At 37.8% G+C, this 13,398-nt stretch overlaps 1 protein-coding gene across 1 annotated transcript in view; it reads left to right on the top strand.

Annotated features, from left to right (window-relative positions):
• Nucleotides 1-368: 368 nt before the first annotated feature.
• The window catches only part of LOC130833066 (signal-regulatory protein beta-1-like), a 30,233-nt gene continuing 17,203 nt past the window's right edge, over nucleotides 369-13,398 (top strand). Inside the window, exon 1 of the mRNA XM_057702271.1 lies at nucleotides 369-441. Within this exon, the coding sequence (XP_057558254.1) occupies nucleotides 369-441 (73 nt within the window). The remainder of the gene's footprint in view (nucleotides 442-13,398) is intronic.

Here is a 13,398-nt window from a genome sequence, read left to right as displayed (position 1 = left end):
GTGATTTTGGCTGGGATTCCAGAGGGGAGATCATCATGAATGGGGTGAGAGGCCCATTGGAGAAATCAGAGGCCCCAGGTGTGGGAGGAGGCCTCATTTCTGCTAGGCCTGTCCAATCTGTGAAAACATGACATAAGTAACTCCTCACTTTGTAGCCATGTTCTCTGCCTGATCTCTATATCACCATCTAGAAGCAGGAACTATAAGAATCTAGTAGTAAAGTATTGTCTCACAGCCATTTCACCCCTTCATAGACACTTCCTCTTACATCATGGGGGGTGTGGCTTCTCTCCTCTCCACAGAACACAGAAGTTCAGGTTCTCCCCAAGACACACATTTGGACAGAGCAGACTCCTCAGGCCTCCACGATGCCCATCCCTGCCTTCTGGTCCCACCCTCCTCCTTTTTGCCTGCAGCTGACTCTACTGCTTGGACTCACAGGTGAGCATTCCTTGGGGTAGAATCCCCTCTCCCTGACCACTGGACCCTCCCATGCCCCTGTACTTTTAGCGTCTGCATGTAGGTATGAGTGTTGCACCCAGGGCAGCCACAGAACACTAAGGACTGGGCATTACTGAGAGAATTAAATCAGGTACATGAGCATTTCCTCTGTGGATCCATTGCCCACAGCTTTTTATCAGAGGCACTGAAACAGATGATGCTTCAAACACCAAAAATGACGGCTTTTTGTGTATTAACTTGTCTGTTCCTCACAATATCCCAGTGTGATAGTTATGAACATTATCTCCGATTTGCCATTGCAGAAACTGAGGCATAGGCAGTAACTTGCCCAATGTCACCTATTTAAGGCAGTGGAGCACTGGAATGCAATCCAGGCCATAAAACTCCAGGGCTGTTTCTTTTAACCACGTTGTACTGCTCAGCTTCTCAGAGGAGGCTGATGGCAGAAAAATCAGAAAATACTGAGAAGCATCCTCACCCATCATGCCACTCAGAGAACAGCAGAGTTCAAATCCTGCTGTGTGTTCTCCCAAACTTTTGTCAGTGATGTGTTGGATGGCTTCTATGTGCTAATTGTTTTTTCACTGAGCATTTAACATGTCTTATAATTTCATTAAATCCTCAAAACAACCTGTACACTAGCATGCTAGGCTACACTTTAATATATGTCTGTGGATGCATGTATTTATGTGCGTGTGTGTATGTATGTGTATGAGTGGGGGTGAGGAAGTGTTCCCAGACACACAGGATTTCAAAAACACTTCCTTATTGTTCCCCTTAATCACTTTTCAGTCTACATGAGATGAAACAAACAGATTATTAGCTTTTGCTGTCTTTCAACAATATCCTTCCTTTTCTACTTCTCTATAAATCTATGCCTTACCCTCACCCAAACTCTTAAAGCAAGAAAGCATCTCTCTTGTTAAATGAGTAGAACTTTGTGCATTGCTATCTTAGAGTCCCCTCTTCCATGCTGATAGGAATGAGGAGAAAATGAGGGGTTAAAAGACACAGAGACTCTTGTGTATATGACCTATATACCCATATCCATATATATATCTATATCTGTCCCTATATCCATACCCGTATCTACAAGTATCTATATCTATATCATCAAATGCTAGTTGCAGCCTTCAGGTCTGAAGAAATCTAATGAGTAATAACTGTTCATTTTCTTCAACATTCACGCGCCAGACATTGTTGGAAATGCCCACGGCTGTTAGCTCATGTGATCATTATATCCAAGCTACATACTCTTGTCACCCCTACCTTACAGATGAGAAAATTGAACAAGGAGAAGTTCAAGGTCACTCACTGGTAAATGATAAAGGTATGATTTTAACTCAAGCAATCTTATACTAGAGTTCATGATTTTAACATCGCTCTTCTTGATACTGTGGTCCTGCTTCTAGCACATGAGATTTCTGCAGCTTCTACAAATGGGTGTGTAGAAAGGTGGAGTGTGGGGAAGAGGGTTTGTGGTTTTCTTCCTTACGCTATCCTGCTGCTTGCATACATGCAAGTTCCTTTTTGTTTTCCACCAAGTCATCTCCATGGGGAACTCAGTTTCTGACATAATTTTCACAGAGATGACCCACTAAAAATAGAACTCAGTGTTTCAGGGAGATGTCACACAAGACAATTCACACATCATACATATATTTTTTGGATACGTACTATATGCCAGGAACAGTTATAGGAATATGGGATGCACTGGTGAATAAAAGTCAAAGTAGTTGCCCTCATGGTTATTTATCTCAGTGGAAGAACTGACAATAAACAATACACTTATATTTAGGCAAATAGTATAATATATTATAATGTGATAAGTGTTAGAAAAAGAAGAGAGAGGGGCTTCCTAGGTGGTGCAGTGGTTGAGAATTCGCCTGCCGATGCAGGGAACAGGGGTTTGATTTCTGCTCCAGGAAGATCCCACATGCCGCAGAGCAGCTAAGCCCGTGCACCACAACTACCGAGCCTGCGCTTTAGAGCCTGTGAGCAACAACTATTGAGCCCATGTGCTGCAACTATTGAAGCCCACATGCCTAGAGCCAGTGTTCTGCAACAAGAGAAGTCACGACAATAAGGAGCCTGCGCAGCACAACGAAGAGTAGCCCCCACTCACCGCAACTAAAAAGAAAGCCCGTACATAGCAAAAAAGGCCCAACACAGCCAATAAAATAAATAAATAAATAAATTTTAAAAAAAAAGAAGAGAGAGAAGCTGGATAAGAGAATTGGGAGAATCTGTAGGATGGGATACATTTTAAGCCTGGTAGTCTTGAGTGGGTATCCCTGAGAAGGGGAAATGTAAGCAAAGATTGAAAGACTATTCTAGAGTGAGCCATGTGGTTATCTGGGGGAGGACACTTCCTGTCATGAAACAGCATGTGCAAAGGTCCTGAGAGTAGAATCATCCTCCTGTGTGGAAGGATTTGGGCTTTTGCTCTGAGTGAAATCATTGCCTTTGCGACGTTTTAAAGAGAGAAGTGATATAAGTTTTAATTTATTCTGGAATTTGTTTGAATACTAGAATAGGCTAAAGAGGACACAGACAGAGACAACGAGAGCATTTGAGGTCATTGCATTCATGCAAAAAAGTAAAAGTGGCTTGCACCTGAAAAGTAGTTAGTAGAGATAAGAGAAAGAGTTCAGCTTCTGGATGCACACTGAAGAGGAGGCAACAGGATTTCCTGATGTGTAGGATTTGGGGTGGGAGAGAAAGCCTCCAAAGTTTTGAGACCTGAGCATCTGGAAGAAGAAATGTGGCTCAGCCAAGATACAGAGGGTGTGGGGGAAATTCAGTTCCGTTTTAGGTGTGTTAACATTGAGATGTTTACTTCTATCTGAAGAACATGATGAGTGGATAGTTGGTTATACAAGTCCAGAGTTCAGAGGAAAGGTCTGGACCAGAGAAGTAATATGAGAACTATAGATACACAGATTGTAAAGTTTTTGCTATCGCCTGGCTCCTCTCAATGCCCTGATCCCTCTTCTCTCCTCCCTCCTCCTCTCCCTCCATTTTGCCCTACAAAGTTCTTTCCTATTTCTTCCCATTTTCATCTTAGCAGTTCAACTCCCCCAACCTCAATCTCCTCCAGACTTAAAAACCCAAACCATCTGACGTTGTTGACATATCACAGGCACCTGCCCTGTAATAGCATGGGTCCTCCCTAGGTGGCATGTTTGGTTAGAAATAGTGGTTAGTGGGTGAGTTTACTAGTTCACACTCTGCAAAGGTGAACCACACATTTTCTCCCTAAGGAGAAAGTACAAAGGATTTGTTTGTGGTGCCACAGCAGCCTGTTCCTCTGGTTTATATCCCTGTAATTTAATAGGACATTTCAAATAAGAAGGAATATACTCATATTTCCCTGTATCTGGGAGAAACTGAGTAGTCAGGGAGGCAGTGAACTCAACCTGGGAAACTTGCACCTGTAGTTAAATAATTGGCCCAGTGGTGACTTATGGCTCTTCAACTCATAACTCACTGTCCACACGTAGTCAACCACCCATAGTTGTTTTCAGAACACGATTTTTGAGTTTCTTTCCTTGCTTTTATTGTTTGTCTCCATGGTTCTATCTCCCCATTCACCTATAGGTTTCTCCAGTGTATAAACGTTTAGATCCACACATTTTAGTTTCCTTGAGCCCTTTAGTGCAATTCAAAGGCTCTACATGGGGCAGTCACCTTGTTTAGGTTCACATTTTTTTATTGTGGTAAAATATACATAACACAAAATTTACCATTTTAACTATTTTGAAGGCTACACAGTGGCACTAAGTACCTTGTTGTGAAGGCATCACCAGTATACATTTCCAGAACTTTTTCAACATCTGTAGCAGCAACTCTGTATCCATTAAACTATAACTCCCCCTTCTCCTTGCCTGCAGCCACTGGTAACCCCTATCCTTTTTTCTCTGCGAATTTGCCAATTCTATGTACTTCATATAAGTGGAATCACCTATATTCCTTTTGTATCTGGCTTATTTCAATGAGTATATTTTTAACGTTCATCCATGCTGTAAAAGGTGTCAGAATATCATTGCTTTTTAGGGCTGAAATATACTTTATTGTATCTATCTATTTATATATCTATCATCTATCTATTATCTGTCTATCTATCTATATCACATTTTGTTTATCCATTCACCTATTGATGGAATTTTGGATTGTTTATACTACACATTTTTATTGAAATATAGGTGCTTTACAATATTGCATAAGTTAAAGTTGTATAATATAGTGATCCACAATTTTTAATGGTTATACTCCATTTATAGTTATTGTAAAATATTGGCTATATTTGTGGTGTTGTATTATACATCCTTGTAGCTTAATTTATACATAATGTTTTGTATCTCTTAACCTCTACCACTATATGGCCCCTCCCACCTTCCCTCTCCCCACTGGTAACCACTAATTTGTTCTCTACATCTTTGAGTCGGTTTTGTTTGTTATATTAAGTAGTTTGTTGTATTCTTTAGATTCCACAAGCAAGTGATATCATACAGTATTTGTGTCTGTCTGACTTATTTATCTTAGCACAATATCTTCCAAGTTCATCTGTGTTGCTGCAAATGGCAAAGTTTCATTTTCTTTTATGGCTGAGATGTATTCCATTTTATACACACACATACACACACACACAAACACACACCCCTCACATTTTCTTTATCCATTCATCTGTTGATGAAATTTTCAGTTGTTTCTACTGCCTTTTGGTATTGTGAATAATGGTGCTATGAACATTGATGAACAATTGTATGCTTGAATTCCTGCTTTTAGTTATTTGGGGTATACAACTAAGAGTGGAATTATTGGATCATATGGTAAATTCCATTTTATGGTTAATTAAAAAAACAGAGTTAAAAATAAACAAACAAACAAAAAACCACTAGTGTTTCCACAGAGACTCCACCATTTTTGACTCCTATTAACAATGCACAGGGGTTTCAATTTCTCAACATCTTTGCCAACACTTATTTTCAAGTTTTCAATTTTTTATTTTGTTTTGTTTTGTTTTTGCTGACAGCTATCCTATAGGATATGTAGGGGTATCTCATTGTGATTTTAGTTTGCATTTTTCCAATTATTAGTGATGTTGAGCATCCTTTCACATGCTTATTGACCATCTGTATATCTTCTTTGGAGAAATGTCTATTCTTTTGTTCATTTTTAAATTAAGTTGCTTATTATTTTGTTGCTGAAGAGTAGGATGAAATATTGTGGATAGAAATCCCTTATGAGATATAGGCTTTGCAAATGTTTTTTCCTCATTCAGTAAATTATCTTTTCACTCTCTTGATAGTATCTTCTGAGGCAGGAAAGTTTTACTCTTGATGAGGTCCAATTTCTATATTTTTATTCTGTTGTTTTTGGTGTCATATCGAAGAAATTATGGTGAGATTCAATGTCATGAAGTGTTTCACCTGTGGCTTTTTCTCAGAATTTTGCAGTTGTAGCTCTTACATTTCGTTTTTTGATTATGTTCAGTTCATTTTAGTATATGGTATCAGGTAACGATCTAGTTTTATTCTTTTGCATGCGAATATCAAGTTTCTCCACATTCATGTATTGAAAAGACTGTTCTTTGCCCATTGAACGGTCTTGGCCCCTTATTAAAAATCAGTTGACTATATATGTGAGGGTTTATTTCTAGGCTCTCTATTCATTTCCATTGGTCTATATATCTTTCCTAATGTCAATACCACACTATTTTGATTCTTGTAGTTTTGTATTAAGGTTTTAAATCTGGAAGTGTGAGTCCCCAAGCTATATGCTTCTTTTTCAAGATTGTTCGCTGATTTTAGGTTCCTTGAGATTTCACATGAATTTAGAATGGGGTATTCTATTTCTGCAAAAAAATGTCTTTGGGATTTGAATAGGGATTGTATTGATTGCTGTAGTTTCTTCAGGTCAATTGACATTTTAACAATATTAAGTATCAGAATGGATAATAGGATTGTTTTTCACTTATTTATGCCTTGTTGAATTTCTTTCAGCAATGTTTTGTACGTTTTTGATGCACAAGGCTTTCATTTCCATGGAGAAATTTACTCCTAAGTATTTCATAGTTTTTGTAGCTATTAAAAATGAAATTGTTAGCTTCACTTCCTTTTTAGATTTTTTGTCACTACTGTATAGAAAAGCAACTGATTTTTGTGTGTTGAGCTTATATTTCAAAAATTTGCTGTATTTATTTATTAGCTCTAACACTTCTTAATGTTGGAATCTTTGGAATTGCTTCATAAAAATCATGTCATGTACAAAAAAGATAGTTTTACATTTTCCTTTCTGATCTGAATTATTTTCTGTATTTTTCCTGGCTGACTGCTTTTGTTGGAACTTCCAGTATTATGTTGACTACAAGTGGCAAAAATGGACATCCTTGTCCTGTTCCTGACCTTAGGGAAAAGCTTTCAGAATTTCACCATCAAGTAGGCTGTTCAGTGTGGGTTTTTCATATGTGACTTCTTTTGGGGGGCAATTTTCCATCTATTCCTAGTTTATTGGCCGGTTTTATTATAGAAAATGTTGACTTTTGTTAAATGCTTGTTGTGCATCAGTTGAGATGATCTGTTTTTTTCTCTTTATTCTATTAAAATGTTAAAATGCATTGTTTGATTTTCATATGTTGAACCATTTTTACAATCAATCCTAGTTGTTCATGGTGCATAATTCTTTAAGTATTCTATTGAATTAGACTTGAAAACATTTTGTTGATGATTGCTGCATCAAAATTTATAAAAGATATTGGTCTGTGTTTTCTTGTTATGCCTTTGTCTCACTTTTATATCAGAATAATGCTGAGAATGAGTTTTAATAGGACTCTGAAAAAGTTAAGAAGTCTTCCTCCCTCTTCAATTTTTTGGAAAAGTTTGAGGAGGAATAACGTTAGTCCTCTTTAAAGGTTTAGAAGAATTCACCAGGGAAGACACTTGCTACTTGATCTTTTTTTGTTACAAGGTTTTTGATTATTGATTGAATCTCATTGCTAATTATATGTCTACTATGATTTTCTGTTTCTTCAAAATTCAGCCGTGGTGTTTTGTATTCCCAGGAATTTTTCCATTTTACCTAGGTTATCCTCTTTTTTGATGTTTAAATTTTCGTAGTGTTCTTTTATAATTCCTTGTATTTTGATAAAATTATCAGTATGTTCTTATTTCTGACTTTAATTATTTGGGTTTTCTCTCGCTCTCTTTATTTTCTTTGTCAATCTAGCTAAAGTTTTGTGAATTGTGTAAATCTTTTTGTAGAACCACTCTTGGTTTTCTTGATTTTCTCTTTTGTTTTTCCATTCAGATTTTACTTTTCTCTTCACTAATCTGGATATTTTTCTTTTTTTTTTTTTTTTCCGTTTGGGGTTTACTTTGCTCTTCTTTCTCTAGTTTCTTATGGTATAAAGTTACTGATTTGTGATCTTTTTCTTAAATGTCTGCATTACCAGCCATAAATTTCCCTTTAGGGCTTCTTTTGTGTATCTCAAACATATTGGTATTATATGTTTATGTTTTCATTTGTCTCCAGGCATTCCCTAATTCCCCTAATGATTTCTTCTTTGGCATGTTGATTTTTAAAGAGAATGTTGTTTGGTTTCTATGTACCTGTGAATATTTTATTTCTCTTTTGTCATTGATCTAGTTTAATTTTATGTAATGTTTGACCAATGGGCTTCTTGAATAGCCCTTCTTCAGATTCCAATAAGTTGTCTTCTTATTCATCCTGTGTTGCAATGAAACATGCAGAGTTTTTTCGATGTGGCAACTGACTTCTGTAACTATCAGGGCAGATGTGTGTGGTAGACAGAATCTAGCCCACAACATTGGAGGAGCAATCAAGATTGTGGTATAGTAGGATGTGTAGCTCATCTCCTCCCACAAATATATCAAGAACACATCTACGTGTGGAATGATTCTCATAGAATATCTACTTAATATCTACTTAATGAAGACCTCAGAATTCTGAAAGAGCAAGAAAATCTCCATGCAACCAGGAAGGACAAAAGAAAAAAGAAAAAAAAAGGAAAGTGAGAAAGGAATCTGATGGGACCTGTGTCTCTGGGAGGCAGCTGTGAAAGAGGAAAAGTTCCATTGCTCTGGGAAGTCCCCTCACTGGTGGGGAGATCTGTCGGGACAGATGGGGAGCTTCCTAGCCTCAGAGGAGAACACAGCAACCAGGTTGCACTAGCTAGAACAGAGAGAGACCTGTGCAGATTGTCAGTGCAACTGCTTGGATTACCCAGCGTGAAATGTTTGTCTGCTTGTACAGGTGGGGGCTGGGTTTGAAGCTCAGTATTCAGAGATCAAATCCTGGGAAAGGACTGGGGTTGGCCTGTGGAGAAAAAGCCTGAAAATCTGGAGTGTGGTGCAGGCTCACCTGTGCATATAGGTGGAGGAAGCCTGGACTGCCTTAGAGGATATGCACCATTGTTTGCTGGGTGCATGAGGGGAGGGGGTGGGACCCTCCACTGTAGCCTTTTTTCCTGCATGCACTCTCAGGCTGCAGGACACCGCCTACATGAGCTTCAGGAGCTATCACCAGTCACAGCAGCCACCAGCCACTTTCTTCAGAAGTGGCTGGGAGTCCCTGGCCCCACCCCTCCCCACTTTAGGAGCAGTCACAAGGAGCAGCGTGAGCTACCTACCTCCACCCTTTGGGCTTTAGGAGCGGTGGTCATGACCATTGCTACTGCCCTCAAAGACTCCAGAAGTGGTTGCACGCCAGCTCCACTCCCACTGCAGGCTCTGGGGGTACACATGAGCTACCGTGCCCACCAAGAACCCCAGGACTAGGCACCAGACACCACATCTGCATACCCCCATCAAGGGAATAAGGTTGGCAAGTGCTGAGGAAAGAGGTGACAGGCATGCATTCTAAAAGCAGCCCTCGCACCAAATATTAAATCCACACAAGCTACACAGGGACACTCTCATGTATAAATAGCACTGCAGGGCCACAGTAGATAATTGCTTCTCCTCAACTCACAGAATAAGAGAAATATAAGTACAATGAGGAAACAGAGGAACCACTCCCAGGTAAAAGATAAAGGACTGCCCCTTAAAAAAACAAACAATGATACAGACCTCTTTAATCTAATAGACACCAATTTCAAAAAGAAGATAACGAAAATACTGGAGGAATTAAGAAAGACTCTCAGCAGAAATGCAGAATACTATAAAGAGGAACTAGAAACTATGAAAAGGAACCAAGAAAAATTAGAAATCTCATTTGTTGAGAGAAAAACTGAACTAAAGGCAATGAATAACAGAATGGATAATGCAGACGAATGAATAAGTGATCTGGAAGACAGAAAAATGGAAATCACCCTATCAAGGCAGCAGACAGAAACTCAAATGAAAACAAAAAATGAAGCCAATATAAGCGACCCATGGGATAATATAAAGCAGGCATCAATCTATGCACAACAGGGATTCCAGAAGGCGAAGAAAGAGAAAAGGGGATCAAAAATGTAGTTGAAGGAATTAGGGCTGAAGACTTCCCAAAAGTAAAGAAGGAAACAGAGACTCAGGTACAGGAAACACAGAGGGCCCCAAATAAGGTAAACCCAAAGAGACCTACATCAAGACATATTCTAAAATAAATTGCAAATTTAAAGATAAAGAGAGGATTCTAAAGGCAGCAAGAGAAAAAAAAAAGGTGTTAATTACAAGAGAACCCCCATAACGCTATCAGCTGATCTCTCTACAGAAATGTTGCAGGCCAGAAGGCAGTGACAAGATACAATCAAAGTCCTGAAAGGGAAAAATCTGCAATCTAGGATATTCTACCCTGCAAGATTATCATTTAGCATAGCAGGAGAGAGAAAGAATTTCTTAGGCAAGGGAAAGCTAAAAGAATACAGCAATACCAAACCTATCCTAAAGCAAATAGTGAAAGGTTTTCTCTAAATAGAAAAGAAATAAGAATATATAGGAATGAGCAAATCACACCTGGAAAGCAAATCACCTATATAAGGTAGCACACAGATTAAAAAAATCAAAAAATTTCCATGAAAGTGATGATAACCATAAAGAACAGCAAAATGATGAACATGAAGATATAAAAGAGGCCATCAAAATCATCAAGTGTGGGGGGGGGGTTAGAAAACATACATTTTTTAATTTTCTAGACTATGTTTCTATATGACCACCCGTTTAAGGCAAGCAGACATAGGAGGGATTCACATACTTGAACAACAGGGTAGCCACAAATCAAAAACACACAATAGATTCCCAAAAAGCAAAAAGAAGAGAACATAAGTATACTAGGAAAGGAAATCATGAATTCACAAAAGGAAAGACAAAAAGGAAAAGAAAAGGGCAACGAAGAAATACAAAATCAATGGGAAAACAAGGCTTAAAATGGCAATAAATACATATCTATCAATAATTACCTTAGATATCAATAGAATGAATGCTTCAATAAAATGACACAGAGTGGCAAAGTGGATAAAAAAACAGAAGCCTACAATATACTGCCTACAAGAGACCCACTTTAGGGCAAAGGACATGCATGGATAGAAAGTTAGGGGTGGAAAAAGATGCTTCATGCAAACAGAAATGACAAGGAAGCAGGGGTTGCAGTCCTCATATCAGAGAAAATGGACTTTAAAACAAAGGACATAAAGACTGACTCTATATAATAATAAAAGAATCAATACAAGAAGAGGGTTGTACACTTGTCAACATATATGCACCTAATATAGGTGGACCCAGATACATAAAACCAATACTAACAGCTATTAGGGGAGAAATTGGTGGAAATCCAATAATTGTAGGAGACTTTACCACCCCACTCAAATCAGTGGAGAGATCTAGACAGAAAATCAATAAGGCAACAGAGAATCTAAATGATACAAAAGAACAGTTAAACCCAATTGACATTTTCAGGATATTACATCCAAAAGAAAAAAAAAGCAGAATACACATTCTTTTGAAGTGCACATGGAACGTTCTCTACAACTGACCACATATTGGAGCACAAAAGAAGCACCAACAAATTTCAGAGTATAGAAATTATCTCAAGCAACTTTTCTGATGACAAAGGCAAGAAACGAGAAATCAAACACAGAAAAAAGAAAAGAGAAAAAGAATTACACGGAGGCCAAACAACATGCTACTAAAAAACCAATGGGGCAAAGATGAAATCGAAGAGGAAATTTAAAAACAAATGCCTTGAGACAAATGACAATAAAAACAGTAGCATACAAAATCTATGGGATGTAGCAAAAGAAGTCCTTAGAGGTAGGATCACAGTAATACATGCCATCATCAAAAAAATAAGAAAAATCTCAAGTAAACACCCTAACTTACAACTTAGAAGATGTAGAAAAAGATATTCAAAGTGAGCAGAAAAAGGAAATATTAAAGATCAGAGAGGACATAAAATAGAGATTAAAAAATATAACAAAAAAAATCAATAAAACAAAGAGCTGGTTCTTTGAAAGAGTAAAAAAGATTGACAAACCTCTGTCCAGGCTCACCAAGAAGAAAAGAGAGAACCCAAATAAACAAAATAAGAAATGAAAATCAAATATAACAACAAATGCCACAAATATAAAAATAAAACTTAACAACAATTGCCACAGAAAGACAAAAATCCATAAGGCAATACTATGAACAATTATATGCCAACACATTCTATAACCTAGAAGAAATGGGCAAGTTTCTAGAAACATGCAGCCCACCAAAACTGAACCAAGAAGAAATAGATAATAAATATTTGAATAGACCAATCACTAGAGGTGAAATAGAATTTGTAATTTAAAACTCCCTACAGACAAAAGTATAGGACCAGATGGCTTCACAGGCAAATTCTACCAAGCATACAAAGAGGAATGTATACTGATCCTTCTCAAACTCTTCCAAAAAATTCAAGAGGAGGGAACACTCCCAAAGACATTCTATGAGATTACCATCACCCTGATACTAAAACCAGACAAGGACACCACCAAAAAAGAAAATTACCAGCCAATATCTTTGATGAATACAGATGCAAAAATTCTCCACAAAATATTAGCAAACTGAATCCAACAACACATAAAAAAATCATGCACCACAACCAAGAGGGATTCATCCCAAGTTCAACAGGAGGATTCAACATACACAAATCAATCAATGTGATACACCACATCTGAATCTTTAACGAAGGGGGCAAGAATATGCAATGGGAGAAAGATGGTCTCTTCAGCAAGTGGTGTTGGGAAAGTTGGACCATCACACGTAAATTAACGAAGTTAGAGCACACCCTTTCACCATACAGAAAAATAGACTCAAAATAGCTTAACAACTTAGAGACATGACACCATAAAACTCCTAGAAGAGATCATAGGCAAAATATTCTCAGACATTAACTGTAGCAATGTTTTCTTAGGGCAGTCTCCCAAGGCAATAGAAACAAAAACAAAAATAAACAAATGCCAACTGTAAAATAGTCAGTGGGAAGTTGATGTATAACAAACGGAGTCCAACTCGAGGATGGAAGATGCCTTAGAGGACTGGGGTGGGGAGGGTGGGGGGGACTCGAGGTGGGGGGAGTCAAGGAAGGGAGGGAATACGGGGATATGTGTATAAAAACAGATGATTGAACCTGGTGTACCCCCCAAAAAAATTTAAAAAAAAATAAAAAAAAATAAATAAACAAATGGGACCTAACCAAGCTTATAAGCTTTTGCAGAGAAAAAGAAACCAAAAAATACAAAAAGACGATGTACAGAATGGGAGAAAATATTTGCAAATTATGTGAGCAATAAGGGCTTTATTTCCAAAATATGCAAACAGCTCATACAACTTAATAACAAAAACAACAAAACCAACAACCCAATAGAAAAATGGGCAGAAGACCTAAGCAGACATTTCTACCAAGAAGAAATACAATGGCCAATCGGTATATGAAAAGATGCTCGCTAATTATTAGAAAAATGCAAATCAA

The sequence above is a fragment of the Hippopotamus amphibius genome, chromosome 12, assembly GCF_030028045.1.
Source record: "Hippopotamus amphibius kiboko isolate mHipAmp2 chromosome 12, mHipAmp2.hap2, whole genome shotgun sequence".
In the NCBI taxonomy this organism is placed as follows: Eukaryota; Metazoa; Chordata; class Mammalia; order Artiodactyla; family Hippopotamidae; genus Hippopotamus; species Hippopotamus amphibius.
This window is presented reverse-complemented; position numbering and strand designations above follow the sequence as displayed.